Here is a 22,910-nt window from a genome sequence, read left to right as displayed (position 1 = left end):
AGTCTTTCTTTTATATATTTATATCTACACATTTTATATCTGTTATAATATATATTTTTGTGTATATATATATATATATTTATATATACATTTTATACATCAAATTGACTGAACAAACCCCTCTTACCAAGTCACTGCTGCATTTTGAAGCAGGTGGAAGAGTTGCCATGGCTGCAGTGATGGTTATTGGGCCTTTTTGAGGTTTCTAGGGCTCAAATAAGGAAAAAAAAAAAAAAAAAAAGATGATTTAGGTTTAGGGAAACACCATCAACAAAACCCCCCCAAACAAACAAATCTTTATCACATTTCCAATCTTCCATCTCCCCCCAGTTCCAAATGTGCTGTTTAAAGAGTTACAAATGCTTGTTGGCATAGAAACTGCAGAATGGAAGTGAAGCATGCAAATGTAAAAGGAGCCATTCTGCTGAGCAACATGGCCTGAGCCTCTGCAAAGCTGACTGAAATCTTTTACGAGGCAAAGAAAATTGTCCAGATGTTGCTTGAATTATAATGGCACTAAATATTTCAGTTTTTCAATTTACATAAATCCAAAGAGGCTTGAAATGTAGGGAATGCAGCTCTATTACCAGTGGGCTTTCTTTTCTTATGAAAGAATTTGTAGTCCAAAAATATTGCTAAAATGTGTTTGGCTCCGAGTAGTGCCAAATCCTCATTAAAACATGTGGATATTTCTGTGGTTTAATCTGTTAGAAATGCATTCAGGATCCAGTTATGTTAAATTAAGCAACAATATTGGCCTGGATGTTGTTTGAAATATTAAATGTGGCAGTCGGAACACCAAGCAAAATGTTTGCACATTTTAATCGCTCGGTGAACAATTTTTTTTAAAAAATATATTTTATTCCAAGGAATGATCAAGAAAAAAAACTGTCCCTGCTCTTCTCAAGCTGCTTCCTTGGCCCTGCCAGGTCTGTGGGCATCCTGGCTCCTCCATCCCACCATGGCATGGGATGGGTTTGTGCTGTGCCAGGAGATGCTGCTCCCTCCTCATCCCTTCCACGCTGTGAGATTATGGACACACCCCAAAATCCTTGTTGGGATTGTAAAAACCCAGCCTGACACAGGGTTTGTCACCCCACACTTGCCCTGAGAGGTTTTTCCTGCTGATGCTTTGCTCTGTTGGGATTTCATGAGGATTTCTTAGGACAAAACACCTCAGAACTTGCCTGGCTGCTGGTTGGTTTATCCCTGTGCTGGTGGCTCTGGCAGGATGGAGCCTCTGTGCTCTAAAAGTGACAGGAGGGCTCCTTCCCAGCAGGGAAGGCCATGGGTTGCATGGCCTATTTCCTATTTATTTCCTATTTATTTCATTTATTATTTATGTTAAAATTTAATTATATTTTAATTTTAAAACTTTAATTAGTTTATATTTATATTTATATTTATATTTATATTTATATTTATATTTATATTTATATTTATATTTATATTTATATTTATATTTATATTTATATTTATATTTCCTATTTATTTTCCCCCCCAGCTTGCTAATTGCCCCATGGTAAGGCAGGTCCTTCTCCCTGCTTTAATGCAGCCCTGCCAAGGAGGGAATTTGCAGTTGGGAATGTGGGAGTGGGTGGCACAGAGAGCCCTGAAACTCTGCCTGTGCCCTGGGACACTTCCATAATACATGGGATGTAGAAAATATCCCTGTGGGAGGGTTTCTAATGGGGCAGGAGGAGCTGTTTGATTGGAAATCTGACACATTGCCAAGGCAATTCTACACTGGTGCTTTGTGACCCTCATTTAAAGTTAGAAATGAGGGGACTGGGGTGTATGGGCAGGTTTTTGCTTTCTAAAGTCTGGTTTTGGGGCTTTTTGAATTGCATGGCAGCTTGTGCTGCATCAACACAAGCCCAGGATGGTTCTGCCTGTACCTGTGTGTGATTTGATGGCATTCACACCTCTTTGTTGTCAGACATCAAAAGGGTAGGAGGTTGGTAGGCTCAAAATTCAACCAGGTTTGACTTTCCCTTTTTAGTAGAAAGTTCTGTGGGATAGTTTTGCAGCTTTGTTTTTTTTTTTTTTAAACAAAACTCCAAACCTTGAAGTTCAATGCAATTTTCTTTATTCTTTTAATTTCAAGCATATGCTAAGTTATATATATAAAAAAGTCAAGCTATATATATATAAAGCTATCTGCTGATAAATTGGGATGGTTAATGATTCATGATGGAGGAAAGCAAGAGAAAGTAGGAGGCGCAGTGGAATGGGGTCATTGCTGAAAATGTCTCTTTCTGCAAAAGCAAATGGGAGCACTGGGGAGGGCAGGCAGAGCTCCAGAGCGGGGAGGGAACCAGCAGCAATCCCAGTTTTGGCTGGGATTTGTGGAATTCACCATTGAAGGGTCCCACCAACACTGAGGGATGGAGCAGGGCAGGGAATGGAGATGGGAAGGGTCTGGAGCCCCAGGAGAGGCTGAGGGAGCTGGGAAGGGGCTCAGCCTGGAGCAAAGGAGGCTCAGGGGGCCCTTGTGGCTCTGCACAGCTCCTGACAGGAGGGGACAGCCGGGGGGATTGGGCTGTGCCCTCAGGAACAGGGACAGGAGCAGAGGGAACGGCCTCAGGCAGGGCCAGGGGGGCTCAGGGTGGACATCAAAAGGAATTTCCTCATGGAACTGTTTCTTCAGGGCTGCCAAGCATTGGAGCAGGCTGCCCTGTAAGTGTTCAAAACCATTTGTCCCCAAAAACTTTGGGATGTGGGTTAGTGGTGGCCTTAAAGGGCTGGGGGAATGTTGGGACTGGATGGTCTTGGAGGACTTTTCTGACCTTAATGATTCTATGAACTTTGGGGGGTTTGATGAAGCAGTAAAGCCTGGGGGCAGCTGGGGCACTCACTGGGCTGTGGGGAGCAAGGGGAGGTGTCAGTGCCACCCCTGTTTTACCCACCAGCTTTATTTTTATTATTTGCTGCAAAGGGATCTTTCTCTTCATCTTTAACTTGGGTTCCTGGTTTTGCTGCACTTGCTTAACAGTTCATTCTCCATGTGGGATAGGAGCAACTGCTTCAAAACTGCATTTCCTGACAGGATGCAATATGTGCTTGATAGAGAAGCATCATTAGCTGAGCAGGACATGTTAGGCAAAGCTTGTAAAAAATTTAAAGTGTGAAATTAAGGCATTTAAGCCTTATTGCTGCCTGTACCTGGAGGTAAGCAACAGCAGGGTCCTTGTTTTTAAACCTGCTCCAACAGGAGGGTATGAAAGAGTTAGAGAGAAAGAAGTGGGATGGAGAGAATAAATTAGAAACAAGTGTGAGAAAATACAGGAGTTAAAAATATGGGAAGAGAGTTTTGAAACACAAGAGGAGACTGAGGGACTGGGCATCAGTGCAATGAACAACTGCAAACAGGCAAAACTTCCCCAAAATGTGTTCAAGGGAGGCACTTGGGGATGGAGAGGGAAAGGTGGGAAACAGGTGGGGATGGCCAAGGGCTGGGAGGCAAATGCTGCTGGTTGTGTCTGCAGTGGCTGCAGGAGATTTCCTTGAATTGTCCTCCAGGCCCAGGACTAAAAAGTGATGCAAGGGAGTTCCCTGAGCCCTGGATGGATGGGTGGGAAGGACTGACCCTTCCTTTCTCCATGGGGAGCATCTCAGAGAGGCTGGGGAGGACAGGGCTCTACCAGGCTCAGAAACCTGGGTTTGGAGGTGTCCCACAAACCCTGAATGGCTGAAGGAGAGGAAATGGAGCACAACTGCCTGCATAAAGAACCTGTGTAAGTTGGTGTCCCACACTTGTTTTATGGTTTTGTCACAGTCTTGCACTGTGCCCAGTGCCAGAAGTGTTGTGTTCAGGTGGCAATTCCAGCACTGCAGCCCAGTGCAGACACAACAAAGGATGCTTTCACCTTGAGAGCCAATTTAAATTAATTTCCAATTTGATCCTTCCTAGCAAATCAAGGTAATAGCATTTCAACCCATCTTCAGGTGGCCCTTTCAGCACAGACGTGGCTTTTGCAGTGAAGACAGAGCCTCCATTTAGTTCTCAATTATGTGTAAGAAAAAAATGAGTTGTCCTTGGGTAGATTTTGTGTCGTGGTAAGTCTGGAAGGCCCAAGCTTGGTGAGTTTGGTTTTTCCCACAGAATTTGGCTTTCACCTCTAGAAAAACACATGACAAAATATTTGATGAATTTTTCCATGAGACACAGGCTGAGTTGACCTTAATTTTGGAAGGATCTTGTTGCAGTGTAGCTGTGCAAATCAGCACAGCTGGATCCGCAGGGAAGTAGCTCTTTAAAACAAAATGATGGCAACAACCTTCCTTCCTCCCAAGCAGGCTGACTGAAGGTGAAGTCAACTGCTGAGTGCAAGGCAGCATTGCTGGGGTTGAAATGAGGTGTAAGAACCTGGGAAAACAAATGGATAGGAATCCCTTGAATCACTGGAGTGGGTTCTTCCCTCCCTGCAGAGTTAGTCCTGCTGTATAAACACCTGGCAGTTATTTAGGCTGCTGTGTACAGATGATGCTGTTGCAGGAAGATTTGTGTGTACTTGTGGTTTGTTTGCTTGTGCATTGCAGTGGATGCAGCCTCCCAAGTTTGATTTATGGTATCCATTCCTTCCCCTTGGGAATGGGGCATGTTTAGATTCATAGAGGGATATGCAGGGCTTTACAGGACCTTTTGAAATGTTTTTTTTTTGTGTGGAGAGATGCAGTTTGAAGTGACAGGCACTTTGGGCTGCTTTAGAGTTGATCCTTAACTCTGTTCCTTCTATAAAGGACTTAGGAAAAAAAATATTGGTGCTCCAGGCAGGTCACAGAATATTGACCTGTACATATCCAGCCTTGCAGGTTTTCCACATGTCAGGAGAGGGGAATATCAGAGGTGGTGCAGTCATGGTGGCAGGATCTGATATTCCCTTTATATCCACCTGGCTGATGTTGTTATCATGACCTGAGTGGGGCTTTCCCTCCTCCTTCCTTAGAGGAAAAATGGAACTTCTCAGAATTTATTGCTCCTGTTGGTTGATTCCAACGTGTCTGACTCCTTTTATGAGCCTGGCCTGTGTCCTGGTGTCACAGATTCACCCACATGGCATCTACCCACTTTCAAACTTGGCAGTGGGCATTGCCATGGAGCAATTCTGCTGCTAGGATGGGAATGTTGTGTTCAAGGCTTAGAAGCATTTGAGTTTATCTGCTGACAGAGCTGACCCAGGAAGGAGGGGACAGGAGGGGACAGTAGAGCTCTCCCAGGGCTGGCTGGGAGCTCCCCTCTGTCCCCTTGGGGCTGCCAGTGCCTTGTGGGTGGGAGAAAGGGGCAGGGTGCACATGGAGGGAAAGGATCATGGAGGATTTGAGTTCCTTGGGGTTTTTGCTTTGGAGCACTGTATCACTGAGCCTAAACGAGGGCACTTGTGTTTGGGAGCTTTCCCATGGGTGGGATTGTTCTGGAGGGGCCTGAGCAGGCCCTGTCCATGCCTGTGGCTCCCAGTGCTCTCCCAGTGCAGAGCACAGCTCCCATGGGCTCTGTGCTGAGAGCTGCACACACTTTTAGGGAGGCATTAAAAGCTGAGTGATGTTTGCCAGGGGCTGCAGCAGCTCTGGGCTCCCCTCTGAGGCTGGACAGGGATCACCCTGCAGGCTGTGGCTGTAGGGAATGTGCTGATCCCATGGAGATCCCCCTCTGCTCCTGGGGCTGGGCTCTGCATCCATTTTGGCCAGGGGACCCTGGAGGAATTCTTTGCAGAGCCATGTTCTGCCCCCCTGGCTGGTTTTTCTTGGTTTTTACATGAGAACCCTGCTGCAGCTCCATTGCCCCAGTGCAGCAGAGTCAGCATTGGAGCTGCCTTGGTGCCCTGCTCTGGGCCTGGCTCTGAGGCTGTGTGCTGGAAAGTTTCCTGTGAAACTCCAGAGCTTTCAGCTACCAAGTTAATGTCTGACAAAACTGCTGGAGGAAGGGAAGCTGACTCCAGCAGTCCTTGAGTTTGTTTAACTGGAGCTCAGGAGTGATCAAGGCTGGTGTTTGGCTTCCTGTTGCAGAAGAGAAATACTCAGGATTTATTTTTTATCTTTTATTTTATTTTATTTTATTTTATTTTATTTTATTTTATTTTATTTTATTTTATTTTATTTTATTTTATTTTATTTTATTTTATTTTATTTTATTTTATTTTATTTTATTTTATTTTATTTTATTTTATTTTAATGTGCTACGACTGAACCAGAACCAATGACTTCTGCTTGTTTTTCCTCTGGGGTGAGGCTGTATGAGAGTGGAGGAGAAACTTCCATCATACTTTTGATTCACATTTAAATTCAGCAGATCAGCATTGGGAGGGAGAATCTGGATCCTGTACAGCCCTTTTCTGTTTCTGGTATAACAAAAATAGTGCAAATGGTCTTTTTCTCAGTGTGCAGAACTTCTCCCTGGTGGAATCCCACCTTCCCTTGCTTTGCTTCCCAAACAGATTTTGGTTCCTGTGGCCAAGAGTGGGCAGAGGAGGAGAGGGGATGCTGGGCAGACATTCTGCAAAGTTCATCTTTCCCAATCTCTGGTTCACAGCTCTGAGGGCTGCTTGTTATTGCAGCATTTTGTGGTTTATTTGGTTTTTTTTCTTCCTAGTGTTTCACTGTATTTTGAGTCCTTCGGTTTAAAATGTTAACAAAGTGAAGCTCTGTGCCTCCTTGTGAGGCAATGAATGGGTTTTATAGAGGGAGGTGGGAAGGGGGGAGAATTGAAGGGAAGTTATTTCTGAAATAGTGGTTGAATTTTTGTTGTGAAACCGCTGCCTCATTTTGAAGTGTACTGACCATTTGCCTCTTGCTGTAATGTCTGTGCATGGGGAGGAGATGTTCTTCAAGAACAATGGTGTGGAGCTGTGGCAGTGGTTCAGCTGAGATCAGGGCAAGGTTCTTCCCCCAAGGGTGCTGGGAATGGGCCAGGAGTGGGATTGATGATCCTGGTGGGTCCCCTCAGCTCAGGATATTCTGTCATTCTAAAAAAAGATTTGAAAAAACTTTACCTGAACTGGCCACCCAAAATCAGTGTGTGACTCTTGATTTAAAAGTAATTTTTTATTCTACAGAGCTTTTCTGTGGGGAAGCATCACAGTGAGCTTGTCAGGCTTACCCTTGTCAGGCTGTCCTTGTCTCTGTTCTCCAGAATACAGCAAAGCTTTAGTGATGTGGCTCTGGGACCCCAAGCAAATAGTGAGGAGAATTGAAGGGAAGTTATTTCTGAAATAGTGGTTTCATTTTTGTTGTGAAACCACTGCCTCATTTTGAAGTGTACTGACCATTTGCCTCTTGCTGGAATGTCTGTACATGGTGAGGAGATGTTCTTCAAGAACAATGGTGTGGAGCTGTGGCAGTGGTTCAGCTGAGATCAGGGCAAGGTTCTTCCCCCAAGGGTGCTGGGAATGGGTCAGGAGTGGGATTGATGATCCTGGTGGGTCCCTTCAGCTCAGGATATTCTGTCATTCTAAAAAAAGATTTGAAAAAACTTTACCTGAACTGGCCATCCAAAATCAGTGTGTGACTCTTGATTTAAAATTAGTTTTTATTCTACAGAGCTTTTCTGTGGGGAAGCATCACAGTAAGCTTGTCAGGCTTACCCTTGTCAGGCTGTCCATGTCTCTGTTCTCCAGAATACAGCAAAGCTTTAGTGTTGTGGCTCTAGGAGCCCAAGCAATTGGATGGTTTAATGCTTTGGATGTTAAAATAAATCCCATGAATGTCACCCCAAATTCAAACCTGAGTTCAGAAGTCTCCAGACACACCTGGGGCTCTCAGCACCCATCAGCTCATTGTCCCTCCCACACCTGCAATAGTTAAATTTGATAGGAAGTGGTGTCATCTCCCTCTGAAATGTTTCCACATTTCCTTTTGTGTGATCCCATCTTTTCACCCAAGCCTTTGCCAGCTGTTTCAGGCACCTGCATTAAAACCCCATAACAGAGCTCATGCCCTTGCCCCAGGGGCTTTGACTTGCAGCCCAGTTATCTGACAGAACATTTCTAAGGAACTTCCCAGAATTTATTGCTCCTGTTGGTTGATTCCAACGTGTCTGACTCCTTTTATGAGCCTGGCCTGTGTCCTGGTGTCACAGATTCACCCACATGGCATCCACCCACTTTCAAACTTGGCAATGGGCATAAAGAGCTCCTTAGTGATTGCATGGTCACTGTTCTGCATAAATATTTCCCCTCCCCTCCAAAAACATGTTGGTTAAGGGAATATCAGAGAGAGGGAGAAAATACCGATGTGTTTGTTACGTCCATTATGTGGTTTGGGGTTTTCTGGTTGCTTTTAAATAATGGAGGGTTTTATTGAAGGGAGCTTGAGGTGCTCAGACTTCAGAGGAATTTAAATTTGACTCAGCTCTTATGGGCTGTCCAAACACATTCCTTGGTGGCCTAGCTTGTTCAGTTGAGGTGACTCAGGAAATCAGCAGCTGAGCATGACTTCACATCGAGTTCTCCTGTACCCTGTTCCTCTGCTCCATACATTTGTGAAGGGCTGCCCCAGAAATTTTTGGCAGTTAATCCTCCAAACCTTGATTTTCCCATCTGCAAAAGTGGATACATATGCCTACTATTCCCATCTTTTATTATAAATTGCTTTTTAAAGTCCTAATTATTGTTACAGTATCTCTAAGCAAATCCCCATGTATCTATCAGGTTCTTTTTTACCTGGTGATGTTTAGATGTTTTTTTCAGTATTTGCTCTGCTTTTCATCAGGAAGAACTAGATGGCTTTTCATGGATTTCCCCCAGAATTCATTCAACAGTCTCCAAAACTCCTTCAGACTGTGGCATTGGTTGGAATCAAATTTAGCAATTACAGTATTTAGGAAAGGGTGCACATTGTTGGCAGTCTGGGGGATTTGTTTCCAGGATTCCTTGACAGCAGCAAGATTGGAACTTTGAGCTGGTGGTGCTGAGAGCTCTCCAAGTGAATGTATTGAAAAAAAAAAATTCTTCAGGCTTGAGGGTGAGACTCTCTGGGAATTCTGCTGGACATTTGCAGGGTTTAGGGTTTTTATGGGTGCTTTTTGTTTACAGATTGCTCTCCAGGTGATTGGGGCTACTGTGGGCTTGCTGAAGAGCAGAGCAAGGCTGCTGTGTCAGGAAAGTGGCCTTGCCAAGCTTGGTTGTAATGTTGGAGTCCAAGGCCTGCAGTGTGAAGCATCCACAGTTCTATCAGATTTAGTGCTGACCATTGGCTCCAGTAACAACACTGGAAATCTCCAGGGACAGGGAATGGTGAAGCTTTGTCCCTTATGTGGAAGAGGAGGGGTTTCTTGCTCTGTCACCTCCTGTTTGTGCAGCTCCCGTGGCTTTTTCAATGCAGTGATCCTAACAGGAGCAGGAGAAGTTTGGAGCTCTGTTCCCTTGGCTGTGAAGGTGACCTTCTCAGATAGAGACTGTAAGGTGACCCAGGGAATGATCTGGGGATGACCCCTGTGCTGAGCAGGCCTCGGGGAGGGCGTGTTTGAGGAGCCATCATTTTATTTGCTGTTCTCACGTGTCGGTTTTTCGCTCTATCTGACGGATTTGTGAGAGTGCTGAGCTCCTGACAAAAGCTCTGGAGGCTGGGGGCTCTGACTGCCTTTGTAAATGAGCCTGTGGATAACCCAGCTCTGACACTTTTGCCCTCCCTCCTGTTTCATGCCCTCACAGAGAGGTTGTGTGTCATTGCTTTAGGATTTACTGCCTTCCCTGGGAGGTGGGAGTGGGGCTGGGAGAAGAGTTATGGCTACACAGAAGGTCTGGCTTCCCAACTTTCCTACTGCGTGTTTTGGGGAAAAGTTGGGCTTAAAACTGCCAAAACATATCTACAAGATGTTATAATTTTTGTTTTTTGTGAAGCTTGTGTTGTCTCTTCAGCCTGTGTTGGAGGCAGGTGTGTTTGGGCTGTGTGTGCTTTGCAGTGGTGTGGCAGAACCAGGACAGGATTTCCTGCTCCTCCACTGGGCCCACCATCCCCAACCCAGGGTAAGGAAATCACTCTGGGTTTTGCTGTTTTGCTCTACCTGTCCCCAAGGAAACAATATCAATGCTATGCCTCGAGTGTGCATCCATTGAGGGAAAATGGGGTTTTAAAATAGCAACGTGCTCTGGTTTTCCCTCAGTGCAGCAAACCAATGGTTCATTAGTGAAATCCATTAATAATTCTCTTATGAACCCTGTTAGTAGGTGAATCTGCTTTAATTCCTTTGTATCAGCAAGAGCTGCAGGTATGGATGTCTTCGTTACATAAAATAAAAAAGGGAAGAAAGCAATGCTTGCAAATTGGTCTTTGTTTCCAAGGAAACAAATTTGACATGCTTGAGCTGTGCGAGATGCAAACACCGCTCGATTCAGCAGACATGCCTCGGGATTTTATGGTCTGGATATTATTTTTAAACTACCTCCAATTTCCAGGCAAAGCAGAGGATGGGAATAGAATTTGTTGGCAGGGTTTATCAATCTGTGCTTAATGAAGGCACTGGGTGGTGTCTGGGATTGCCCAGTGTGGCGTGGAGAGAATTGATCTGGGCCCCAATAGAGGGGACAGCCTGGGGCCAAATGGCCTTTGGTGACATCCTGGAGCAGGAGGAGAGGTCTGAGCAGAGCTCAGCACACTGAAGTAGTGTGGTTTATCCTGGGTCACTTTACCAAATGTTTTTGCTCTAAAAATATTTCAGTAAAAAGCAGCTCGCCAGCGCTTGGCGTGCCAGGCTGCCTGGCGCTCCCGAGGGCCCAGAGAATTTGCTAAAAAGCTGTGGCTTGGTGTTGAGGACTGGGCTGAATTTATCAGGGAAGGGATGAGGGAACAACATCATGAGTTGTTTGTGTAGTGCATCTGGCACAGATGTGCTGGGGCCTGATGAAAATCTTGGCTTGTGGCGTTGTACAGAATGGCTGTGGTGTTGTTTCGATTCCCTTGGAAGTTCTGTTCGGGAAAAAAGCTGGTTTGGTGCTCAGCTGCCACCCTGGTGTTTCCTGAAATGCTGTGTTGATAAAGTCACTGGTTTTATTTCTGAATTTTCCTCCAGCTCCAGCTCTGGAGCAGACAGTGCTCGTGTTCCACGGAAGCGAACACCGCTCGGCAGAGCACACACAATTCACTGATTTCAGCATCCAGAGTTGGTTTTGGCCTGAGCCCAACAGGAGGAACAGGATATATATGTTGCAACTTTGTTGGGATCGAATAACCAATTTTTGCCCTGGCAAAGCTTTACTTTTACCTACTGTCTTTGCTTTCTGGGGCAGTTCAGTGAGCTGGGAGAGATCTGTAGGGGATATACAAAAAATATGTGGGGAAATAACAGTTTTTAAGGAATAGTCGAGCTCCATGTGCATATCATTCAGAGCATGCAGGGTTTTATTCCCCAAGTGTGCTCCAACAATGTGTGTCTTTCATATTTTGTTGCTTGTAAACCTAGGAAGGATTTTAAAAAAATCCTCTATTAATTCTTCATTGAAACAAACCTTTCTGCATTGAGGGAACAAGGCAGTGATGGAGGAATTTCAGAGCTGATAAGTGAAAAACAAACCTCTCTTAAAATTCAGGTCCTTAGGAGAGCGTAGCATGAAGTGTGTTACACTGCAGTCTCTTTCCTTCTCTTTCACCTGCTGTTTAACTTCCTTGCAAATGGAGTTAAAATAACCTTCAATGAGTTCAGGGTAGACTGGGGTAGGTTTAGCTTTAAGATGGCTGGGAAGCACTATTTGCATTGCCAGCTAAAAGCCTTGCTTGAAGCCCGTTGAGGGAAAAAATAATATTAATGGTATTTCATGAAAATATTGTAATTTGTGGAAGACCCAGAGTGACAAATTGGCTGGTTTGAATGTCACTGGGAAATGCTCCTTTTGCACAAGGCTTGCCTGAGACAGGATTTTCCTTGCTTTTGTTCTAAAACGAGATGCTTGCTGCCTAAAAATGCCTGCAATCCTCGCAGTGAGAGCTTTGCCTCCTTGACAAGAGGATGGGAAGAGGAAGGTTGGCCGGATCGGGATGAATCCTGCACCTTTTTTTTTTTCCCCTTTTTTTTTTTTTTTTTTTTGCTAATGACACTTCCTTATGCTTACATTTCATTAAAGCTCTGAAATGGCTGAAGATCAGCCCGTACTGAGCATGCTCCGGGGTGGAGGCTGCACCCATGGAGTGAGATGGATTTGTGGCTGGAGGAGGGATAGGCCTGGAGTCAGGAGCAGGAGGGACCCGCAGCCAGGATGGAGGTAGGGCAAATCCATGGGTTCCTTGCCGTGGCCCTGGGCTGGGGCAGCCTGGAGAGCGGCTGGAGTGCAAACTGTTGGAATTGATTCAAAAGCAGCGCAGTTAAACCACTGACACGAGATGGCTTCAAACGCTTCCTGCGGATCCGCGGGGAGGGGTTTGCAGTGCTGACCTTTGCTGGCCGTGGAGAAGGGACCTGTGCAATGTCAGGGTGGTGACATGAGGTGACAGCAGGCAGAGGCTGCAGCCAGGGCTGAGCCTTCATAGTGGCAGGCACGTGATTGCGTCTCATCTCATCGTGGGCTCGGGCGTTAATTGTTATTAATGGGGAACCTCGCAGGGCTCAGACCTGCTCCAGATCCCTCTGGGATTGTGGGAGGGTGGAAGAATGTTAAACTCCAACTCCCCTCTTTCAGACTTGTTTTGCATTCCAGTGATGGCAAACAAACCTTGCCACCTCAGGTCCTCCAAAGTGGCATGGAAAGGAGGGAATATGCACGTTTATTCCTTTGGCAGAGAGATTTTTCTGTGCTTCTTGCAGGGGTTTAATGTGTTGGTGAGTGGGTTTGGGGGAAGGCAGTGTGGGTTGTGCTCGCTTGGGCTCTTGGATTTCACCCGTAGTTGCCAGCTTTTTACAAGGAATGTGTAAGCACCAGCAGGTATGTGCTGCATGAGCCGATTGACTCCAGTTGTTGTACAAGCACGCTGCATGGTGAGGTGCCAATTAAACATTTACATTGGCTCTGGATGTTTGTGTTAGAGAGGTGTAGGGGAGCTCTGGGTTAGTGTGGAGCAGGGGGACATCAGCTCTCTCTGACCTGTCCCCTCACACATGGGGGGACCCACCTGTGTTCCAGCCTGGCTGTAGGTACAGGTAAGATGAGGGGTTTGCTCTGTCAGCACTGGGAATCCTTGGGTGGTACAGAATTATTGTGTTTGACTTTCTGAGCAGAAATCTCTGTGATCACAGCTCTGTGCTGTAAGGTAGATCAGCTCTTCCTTCAGGGCACCTCTGGCCACTTTTCACAGCATGGTTCAGGGGGTGACTGGCATAGATTTGATTTTATTGCTGTGTCCCAGGTGATGGGCATTCTGCATGATGAGTCACTTCATTACCTAAAGTAATTTGCTTGTTTATTGCCTGGTTCCATCTTTCATGTGAACCCAACTCTTCCTCGGTGCTTCCTGGGCCTGTTTTGCTACATCAGCCCAGTGCTGAGCTGGTGACCAGCTTGCTTACTGGGCTGGCTTTTATGTTCCCTGCATAAAATCCTGCTGGAGCCCAGCTTGCTGGCCAGGCAGAACTTCTCCTACTCTTTAATGGTCACTGGCTTGTTTATGGCTGGATGAATGCACAAAGAGAAGCGTTTCTGTAAAACAAACAGCACTGTGATTGTACAGCCAGAGGGAAAAGGGGCTGGTTTTCTTTGGCTCAGATGGGGGCTGCCTTTATGGCTTTGCAGAATTCACCCCCGTGCCTTTTCCTCCTTGTGTGACTCTGGCAGTGGAGGTGATCTCAGCCCCAAGTTTTCATGTAGGGCCTGGTTCCCTTGATGAGGAAATTTGACTTAATCAGTTTCAGCTGCTGGAAACCCACTGGTGTGCTCGTTCCTATTGTGCTGTGGGAAGGTGTAAGGTAGCCTTAAAGACCCACTGCCACCTTATGGCAGTTGCTGAGAAGCAGCGTCTGTGGAGCCAATTCCGTACACACATCATGCTCGCTCTATTTCTCCTCTCCTCTTAACCAGGGATATTTGCATGGAGGCAGGAGCTTTGTTTTTCCAGAGTTCATCTGCTCCTTCTGTTCCTTGCAGAAATTTGATCAAGTCAGCAGGATGGGCTGGGAGAGCCGTCAACAGGCGCTGTTCCACAGGAGCTCATGATCAGGGGAGAGACACAAAGGCTTCGTGGAGCACTGATTCTCCTCCAGTGAAGAGCTTGCTTATTTTCAAGTCAGTGCCTTAATCCTTTAAAAAAATAGGTGTGAGGTCAAAGAACAGGGCCACGCTGAGCACGTGAGGCTTGCTGGCAGGAGCTGCAGCTCTCGTTGCAGCAGGAGGAGGATGGAATGTGCACAGCCATTTTCCCAGCCTGCTGCTGGCAGGGCACTGCAGGATGGCTTTGCACTGACAAATGGGGCCACTGCCCCCAAATAAACCAATAAAACATTGCTCTGTGGAGCAGTGAGTGTGCTGGAAGCCTGCTAGCTCTGCTGGGGGTAGAGAATGCTGGATTTAGGATCCTTCTCCAGCAAGGCTGTGTTTGTAGTGTAGGAGCTCTTGATATGCCATAGATGAGTGAAGGGGAGAAATGGTGGATTTAGAGCTCCAAAATAGAAGGAGCTGTGGTTACTGTAAGTTAAAGCTGAAGGAATTTATAATTGGGAGCTGTTAGGAATACAGTATGTTCTAAATTACAGCTGTCTGGCCAATATGCTGCTAAATAAAGTTCTAGGATTGCCCTGTAAATGAAATATTCAATGCATATTCTTATCAAAACAGCACCATCTCCCAGAGAGCTCACATCTCAATTGCTGTCCAAGAGGATCTTTCTTCTTTTCCTTTTTTTTTTCCTTTTTAGCATTTATGATTTACTCAATGCAGCATCCCAGGGAACATTTATTGTTTCCTATTAAATAAAAACAGTTTTCAGCTCTGCTGGGGAAAAGGGGGAAGGAAGGGAGATGGCTTGAAAGCTTTAGGGACTTAAACCAGGTTTTGAAAGACGGGAAAAACTGTGATTCCAAAAGATGCATTAATGACTGCCTGTTCTTTCAAAACTGTTACCTGAGCCTGGAGGTGGACATTGGAGGGTGCTGGGGATGGATATCCAGGGTATCCTGGGACTTTCTGATTAAGAAATGTTGTATATAACCGTTAAAGAGCAGAAGGAATGTTTGAATAGCTTGTGCTGGAGCTGGAGAATGGTTTATAGCAGGTTTATAAGAGCAGAAATGCTCTTTTCATACCCAAAGAATCTTCACCTTTTGGGATTGCTTCTGAGGAGGCTGAAAGGGAGCAGCAGATTTGATCAGCTGGAGGGTCTGCAAGAAGAGGAGCCCGATGGAAGAAAGGAAATAAGGAAAACCCTCTGTATTTTGCAGAGCTAAATATTGTTCTTCCTATAAAAAGAAAAACCTCCCACTTGGGCTTCCCCTGCAAGGGAGCTGTGAAAATGCTGGACTTAATGGTGTCATTAAGCAAGAGCCCTGAGGAACCTGGTGTCCTTTGTGAAGGAAGGTGTTTGTGCTGCTCCCTTCTCCTGAAAATGTGGGATTTCTGAAAGGGGTGTTTGAGCCTTCAATCAGAGAAGGGAGGCTGGAGAGCCGTGGAGTGAAAGTACCCTGTAATCTGTGGGCCCTGGCAGGAATGTTTGCAAAGGGGGGTGTTGGCTCTGGTGGGAAGGTATTTGGGTTAAATAAAGGGCACAGCTTCTCGGGGCTTGGGCCTGTTCTCATCCTGCATCATCAGCAAAACCTCTCCCACAGGCGGCCTGCAAAGAGCCCTGGGGCTGCTGGTGTGCAGCGCCCTGCCAAGGGGTACAGGGGGGTCCTGGGCAGGAGACACCTCTCCCACTGCCAGTGCCTGTGCCCTGGAAGCTTCCTGCTCCTTTTGGATGGCAGAAATGTCAGGTTTCACTGAGTGACACCCAGGCATCCCCCGTGGCAGAGATGCTGCTACGATCGATCGATGCTTTACTCAAGTTGGTTGTTGAAGCATCTGCAGTGCCCTGATGAGCTCTGCTTTCTCCTTTTTGTTTCTAAACAGTGGTTAGTGCTTTCAAGGGTGGCCATGAGATGTGAAAAGCATCTCTGGTAGCATCTGCTCTCCGTGTATATTTAACCTCAGCAGTGAAAACATGTCTGGTGTGGAGATGCAGCGAGGAGGCTGAGGCTGTGCCGCCTTATTTTATCTCAGAAAGGGAATGTTGACTGTGCTGGATCATTGACACTGCCTTTGTTAATATCTTCGTTTCTATTTCTGGGCTTTTAATGAAAGCTTGGTAACTTCATGCTGCAAGGAAGGGCAGCACATCGACTGTTTTAAAGCCATCTTTGGTTTGAAGTACAGTAATCTTTTGATGCGGTGGATAATGCAACTTCTGTCTGTATGGCTGGGGTTTGTTGCTTTTGTTTGGGGATTTTTGAATTTGTCTTTAAATGAGTTACCTCTACACCTCTCAGCTAGTGAGAGAAAGGCCAGGAAAATCTCATTTTGTGTTTATTAAAACTTAAGATTCACATCAAATGAAAACCCGATGGGTGAAAGAGCGATCCTTTCTTTATGCTGTCACCTCAAATACTCCTTGCCTGTGAATTTCAATCATCTCAATTTAGCCTGGTGTGTTTTAACTGTTTAGTAGTGAAACTTCTCCAGAGTGTGGAGAGGAAAACAACATCCTCATAGCCAAGGGAGATCCATAGCAGCTCTTTGCTGCTTTAATTATTGCAGCTCTGCAAACGTGCCTGGCCACGGTGGTGAAAGAGCTGCTGGGCCTGGAGGAAACGTGGCTTGTGGATGTTCCCAGCCTGGCAGAGCCATGGCTGCTGTGCTGTGCTGAGGCCTGGGCTGGCCTGTGCTGGGGCAGGGCAAACACCATCCCCAGGCTCCTCCAGAGCTCCCCACGGATTTGGATGCCTTGTTCCTCCCTCCAGTGCAGGCTGCTCCTGCCCTCCCCAGCTCGCTGTCACACATTTCACTCCACTCATCTTCACTGTACTTTCTGCTCTTAAGGAGAGCTCTCTCTTAAGGAGGACTCTCTCTGGTGCTCTCCTCCTCTGCTAAGCTGTTTTTCCTTTGGCCAGGAGCACTCGGGTGGTGCCACGGGGCCATGTCGGAGTTTCCTCTTCCTTCTGGCCTCTTCCCGAGGTTGCTGGCCGCCCTCCCCCTGCTCGGGGGGAGGTTCTCCAGCCTGACACCGGCTCCAGCAGCCTCCTGCTCCTGCCTCCCGTAAATGCCAGTCTTCCTTGAATCCCTTCCAGCCGAGCTCTGCTTACAGATGTTCCTGCGAGCTGCTCTGGCAGTTTTACTGGGAGCCTGAGCAGATATGAAGGTTGCCAAGAGTTTATGCTTAATTGTGAAGTGGAACAGAGACAAACTACTTTTATTTTGAAGCTAAAATTTCTTCTGTTATCTTGCTGGCTGGGCCCAGCAGTTTTGTAGGGTTTCACATGGGCTGAGCTTAGAGCTCCTGCACCTCGTAGTGAACTATCCCTTCATTAGGGTGAGGATGAGGATGGATCCATGAGGATGTCCCTTCATTCCATTGCCCCCCTGCTTTTCTATGACTGTGTTTGTGATACTCTTTCAAAGTCAGTTGTAGCAGGTCAGGTTATTAATCCTCAAAGTGAAAATGATCTCCCCTTCAGATCAGCAGTTCAGATCTCGAAGACTCTGTCTTGGACACTGCTCACTGCGTCAGTTTAACCCATGTGCCTTCATCCCAGCTCTCAGAGGTCGGGCACTTCGTTCAGCACAACAAAATCAGCCTGAGGACATCCCCAAGCCACTCACATCCCTCCCTGTCCCTCCTGCCTCTCCTTTTCCCACGGGCAAGTGCTACTCTTGAGGGCCACGAGACAGCACTGTGGTTTAAAAAGCTTTCTCTTTTTTTCAGGCGAGTGATCAGTTTTGAGGCCTGGCGCCCTGTCAGAAAGTTGACAGATGATCTGCATTAGCGGTGCGTCCCCGGGATGCCCGGGATAATCGCGCTCCAATGGACGCCCTGGAGCCGGCAGGTTCTCTGTGAAATGGCTGCAGTGGAGGGAGCAGTGAAATGGGCTCTTCTGGGCATGCTCACTCTGTAGAGGGAGCTTTATCACATGAGCAGAAACTGAATCACTGCTCATGAGGATCTGGAATATGCAACTCTTGGAGTCTTCACCAGAAGAAGACAACAGCTGCCCGCAGGTACCGCAGGGTCCGTCCTCCTCCCGTGCCTGGCGAGGCCCTGGCAGGGCAGCCTGGGGAAGGAGAGGCCTTGGAGAGGGCAGGAGAGGAGAGGAGAGGCCGGGGAAGCATGGCCGGGGTTGTTTGTTCATTTCTTTGGATATTTCTGCGCGTGGCCGGCCTGTGCAGGCGGGTTGGCATCACCCATCTTGCTGGGGTGCCCATCCTGCTGGGGTGCCCATCCTGCTGGGGTGGCTGCTCCATCCTGCTGGGGTGCCCATCCTGCCGGGGTGCCCCATCCTGCTGGGGTGCCTCATCCTGCCGGGGTGCCCATCCTGCTGGGGTGCCCATCCTGCTGGGGTGCCCATCTTGCTGGGGTGCCCATCCTGCCGGGGTGCCCCATCCTGCTGGGGTGCCTCATTCTGCCGGGGTGCCCATCCTGCTGAGGTGCCCATCCTGCTGGGGTGCCCATCCTGCTGGGGTGCCCATCCTGCTGGGATGCCCATCCTGCCAGGGTGCCCATCCTGCTGGGGTGCCCATCCTGCTGGGATGGCTGCTCCATGGGCTCCCAGGAGCCTCAGGCACAGCTGGCAAACCTCGGGCTTTGTTCCCTCTTTGGCTCCTGGGGTGGGGAGGCTCGCTTGGGGTTGGGTTTGGTTTTGGATTTGTTTGTGCTTTTTAAGTGTGAAGTTTCTGGAAAATTCTCCAAGGAGCCCTCCCTGCTTGTAGCTCTAAGAAGAAACAGGCACAAAGCCTGGGGTGCCCGAGCTGCTTGAAGACTGAACTTCTGAAGGGGAGGAGAGGGCCTGTGGCCACATGGCACCTCCTCACTGGGTCTCTTTTGACAGCCTCTGCCTATGGCTCACTTGGGTGGAGGCCAGAGCCAGCAGTGTTTCACCAGGAAGAAGAAATCCTTTTTATTTCGGGGCTACTTCCTCCTCTCTCTCTTCTGCTTCTTTTTTTTTTTCATAGTAGCAATCCAAGGAAACATCTGAGTAAAAGGAAACATCCCTGGTTGATTTCATGGCAGGAGGTCCGTGCCTGCAACATATTATAAAACTCAGCCCCCTGGTTCTGCCCTTGGGAATTTTTTTTTCTCTGTGATTCATGTTACATGCAAGAACTCTGTTGGCTGCCACGGACCTCGCTGAGATTTGGGATGGACACAGAAGGTCCCAGAGCCCTGGAAGTCACAGACACCCCTGCAGAACACTGGCCTGAGCTTGCTGTGCTCCGGGGAGACCCTCAAAGCTGCAATGCAGACACAATATTGAATTTTCAATCAAGGAGCAAGGTGTGAAGATGGCATTGAAAAGATTAGAGAGCTTACACAGGACAATCTGTGATACCCAATCTAAATATCTCTCATGTCTCCACTGGACTATAAATGTGCTCATTGTTCATCATCCAAAAGAAAAGGAAAAGGCATCAGAAGTCACGAGGAGGGAGCAGAGATTTCTCTTTAACAGTGAAGAGCTGAGGCCTTGACCTGGTGCCTGAGCAGCTCCACCCAGGGAGAAAATGGGCTTTGGGCTTGATGAAGGCTGAGGAGACAACCAAAAACCCTCTGAGGTGTGGGAAGTGTGCTCCTGTGTGGTGGTGACCACGGTGACACCGGTGTGGCAACGGCCGAAACGCTCTGTCCCTGCTGGCTGGGCCCTTGGGAAGCGTCTGCAGACACAGAAAAGCCTGACCTACTTTGGAGGGAAGAGAGCTGCCGAGGTCTGGGCTTGGCACTGCTTCTCAGCAAGGGTTAAGAGCCCAAATTGGGGCCCTTGGCTCTTGGTTTTGTTCTGTTTCATGTATTTACCTGACTGTGCGGTGCCAGCACGAGCTCTCGCCCTCGTCCCAAAACATGTTTGGGTAGAAGTAGGCTCTGTGGCACACATGGGGCATATTCCTGCAGCTCAGGCTCTGTGAGACCAGCCCTGGGCAGGGGGCAGAGGCAGCTCCATGGCCTGGCTCCCAGGAGCTCTCCCATGTGATGCCATCTCCTAAGGAAAGAGGATTGCGTGCACCTCATGCAATGGCAGTGAGTTGTTTTAAAGAACTTCACTCTCCTGGCCAGCTGGTTTGGGGGAGGGTTGGCTTGATTCCTGCTGCTCCTCTTTGTTTTCCTTTTGCTGCTTTTCCCTGAAGTTTTCCCTTCTCACCTTCCTGCTCCTGGAGCTGAGAGTGGTCGAGGAATGGCCGCAGCGGGAGAGTGACCGTGTGTTGGGGTCAGCCCAAAGGCTCGGGGCACTGATGGCGTGTGCTCCCTGCTTGCCAGCCTTGGAGGACCATATGTTCCTGCAGTGACATGGAATGTCAGTGATTTGGAAACAAATCCCTGAGTTTATAATCCTCAACTCCCATTTTCAGCCAGTTATTTTTTCCGACTCCTCCGAATTCAGAGTTTTGACACCGACCCCTCTTTGCAGACCCTTGTGGCCCCTCATGTTTCCAGTGGGATTTGTCCCTCCGGTGCCCCTGTGAGCTCCTTGGTCTCTTGGGTGGAGGATTCGTGTCTGGCTTTGCCTTAGGGTGCTGTTGGTCCTGGAGGGGGGCAGAGGAGGAGGGCAGCCTGCCAGCATTTACAGTAGTCAGGAAAGCAGCAGGAGAGAAGCACTCAAACTGTACAAGCTAATTGGAAAGCCTCCATTAGAAAAAAGAAAAAGAAAATATAGAAGCGGAGAAAATGTTGAGCAAGCTTTTACAGAATATCCTGGACTCCAACACAACAACTTGCATCCTCCAAACCAGGTGGTTGATTTCTGTTTTTTCTTCAGCCCCCATCAGGAGGGGGAAGAGGCAGTGGGGGTTAAGAAGGTCTGACGTGCAAGTGTCCTCCCTGCAACACTGCCATACTGTGCCTGAGCAGCACAGTGCCTCTTGCAAAGGAAGCTTTTCACAACTTGTCCTTGTTCCAAGGATGAGGAAACCTCCAGCTCTTCTGGCATTTTCTCTCTGTCATAAGTCAGAGCTGCTTTCACCTGTGAAGTATGATCAGCACAGACAGGGAGAGGTCTGGAACGGAGCGGGGCTCTGAGCAACCTTGCAAGGCTTTTCATGGAGTTCTTGGTGTTAAATGAAGAACATTTCCCCTCCTCCTCTCCTCGTTTTCCTGTGTGCCTGCAAAAATACTCTGGTTTGCATTTAAAGGAGAAAACTGTATGTGCTGGGACTAAGCCAACTTGTTTATTTAAGGGAAATACCATATTCTCTCACAGAGGAAGGCTCGGCAGAGGATGGCAGACTGGGCTGGGGATTATATTTTTAGGTGTCATCAAAGCACAGTTGTGATTCGAAGAAGCTAAAAATCATGGCTGGCATTTTGCATCCAGCCCTGCGAGTTCCTCCTCCCCACAGCCCCCACAGGGGTTAACCTCTCCCTCCAAAGCACGTGGATTTTCACCTAAATCAAGGAGCAAAAAAGGAGCAAAAAGAAACAAAAACCATCAGAAAAAAACAACAAACCCATCACCATCACCCCCCAGGCTTCTCCTTTGCCATGCTTTCTCCCTTTGCTTGCCCCCAGGGGGGTGTTTGTGGCCGGGGCTGGGGCTCTGGGCAGGGACACGGGCCCTGTGTCCCTGTCAAAAGATGGCAGGTCCGTGTGTCCGTAAACAATGCGGTTATGAAATGGCAGCGCGGCCGCGCTGAGCATGCTCGGGAGCTGCCTGTAGGGGGAGGCGAGCCAGAAAGATGATCTAATTCCGTGCAATTCTTGGGATTGAAGGAAAAGACCAGGCTCCACTCTTAATGACAGAGCAGAAAAACCAGGCCCCACGCCGGGGACGAAGCCCGTAGGCCATGGAGGAGAGGGTGTGAGGATCTCCCACCTCCAGGACTTCGGGTGCTGGGCAGCGCTCTGTCGCTTTCTCGCCCTCCAGCAGAGTAAGGCCTTGGTGAGGTTTTGCTGTAGTTATTAGAGGGACAGGCCCGAGGGTGCAAGTTTTATGATTATGATTATTTTCATTATTATTTTGTCTTTTTTTTTCCCCTCCTTTCTCCCCGTGCGCTTTCCTGGCTCACAGGCACCGATGTCTCGCTGCTTGGCCGCTCCATGGCCGGAGGTGACCCAGGTGGAGGTGCTGTGGGCAGCTCAGCCAGGCCCTCGTGGTCCCAGGGGAACCCACGAGGGGCTTTCCCTCCTCTGCTGCCCCATGGGCCCTTTGGCTGGGCACCATGGGCATGGGCAGGGGCACAGGGACCTGCTCCGCTGGCTGCGGGGCTTTGGGGTGGGAGGCAGAGGAGCGTGGAGGCTGAAGGAGGTACCTGAGCCCCATTGATGGGGGTGAGCTGCCTCCCAGCTCCCCTGCCCTGGACTGCTGGAATCTGCTTGCTCCAGGCTCCTCTTGGTGCTCTGGTATTGTCCTGGCTCAGCCAGTTCCTGGGGACTGGGTGTTTATGAAATGGCTGGTTTGCTTTTGTTAGAGATAGTGATGAATCTTGATCTCCATTTTAGGGTTTTCTTCCCCTCCTCCCCTGCCGGGGGCCAGGAGAAGGCAGGCAGCAGCTGGACTCCTTGCTACCCTCAGCCTGTGGAAGGAGGGGATGCCTTTGTCTGCTCTGGATTTACATTTGCCTGCACACACAAGTTGCACTGGCTTTAACTCTACTGGGATGCAGCTAGATGGGCCTGGAAGCAGTGAGGAAGTGTAAATCGATCTCCCCTTTCCAAGAGGGCACGGGCTCTGCAGACCCCCCTTGCCTGGAGCCTGCACGCCGTCGTGGAATGCCTTGTCTTGGGAGAAGTCACTTTCAGTCCTGTTGTGTTTCATGCACGTGTTCCCAGCTCCTGCATGCAGGGACTTGCACCTCTGTCTGTGCTTCCCCCCTTCTCAGGGGGTG

General features: G+C 48.2%; 1 protein-coding gene across 8 annotated transcripts in view; it reads left to right on the top strand.

The window, feature by feature from the left end:
* The window catches only part of EHMT1 (euchromatic histone lysine methyltransferase 1), a 123,691-nt gene that overhangs the window by 29,506 nt on the left and 71,275 nt on the right, over nt 1–22,910 (top strand). For 2 of the 8 annotated variants that reach the window (XM_064727583.1, XM_064727582.1), the window contains exon 1: nt 17,944–18,098. The exons of 1 other annotated variant lie outside the window; for it this stretch is intronic. In XM_064727583.1, the coding sequence (XP_064583653.1) occupies nt 18,036–18,098 (63 nt within the window). In that variant the 5' untranslated portion in view covers nt 17,944–18,035. Of the gene's footprint in view, nt 1–12,137; nt 12,192–17,943; nt 18,099–21,814; nt 21,965–22,910 lie in introns of those variants that run through there. 5 more of the 8 variants (XM_064727576.1, XM_064727574.1, XM_064727577.1 and 2 more) reach the window with 4 other exon arrangements.

Source organism: Zonotrichia leucophrys, chromosome 17 (assembly GCF_028769735.1).
Source record: "Zonotrichia leucophrys gambelii isolate GWCS_2022_RI chromosome 17, RI_Zleu_2.0, whole genome shotgun sequence".
NCBI lineage: Eukaryota > Metazoa > Chordata > Aves > Passeriformes > Passerellidae > Zonotrichia > Zonotrichia leucophrys.
The sequence above is the reverse complement of the archived record's forward strand: the minus strand, read 5'-3'. Positions and strand labels throughout refer to the sequence as shown.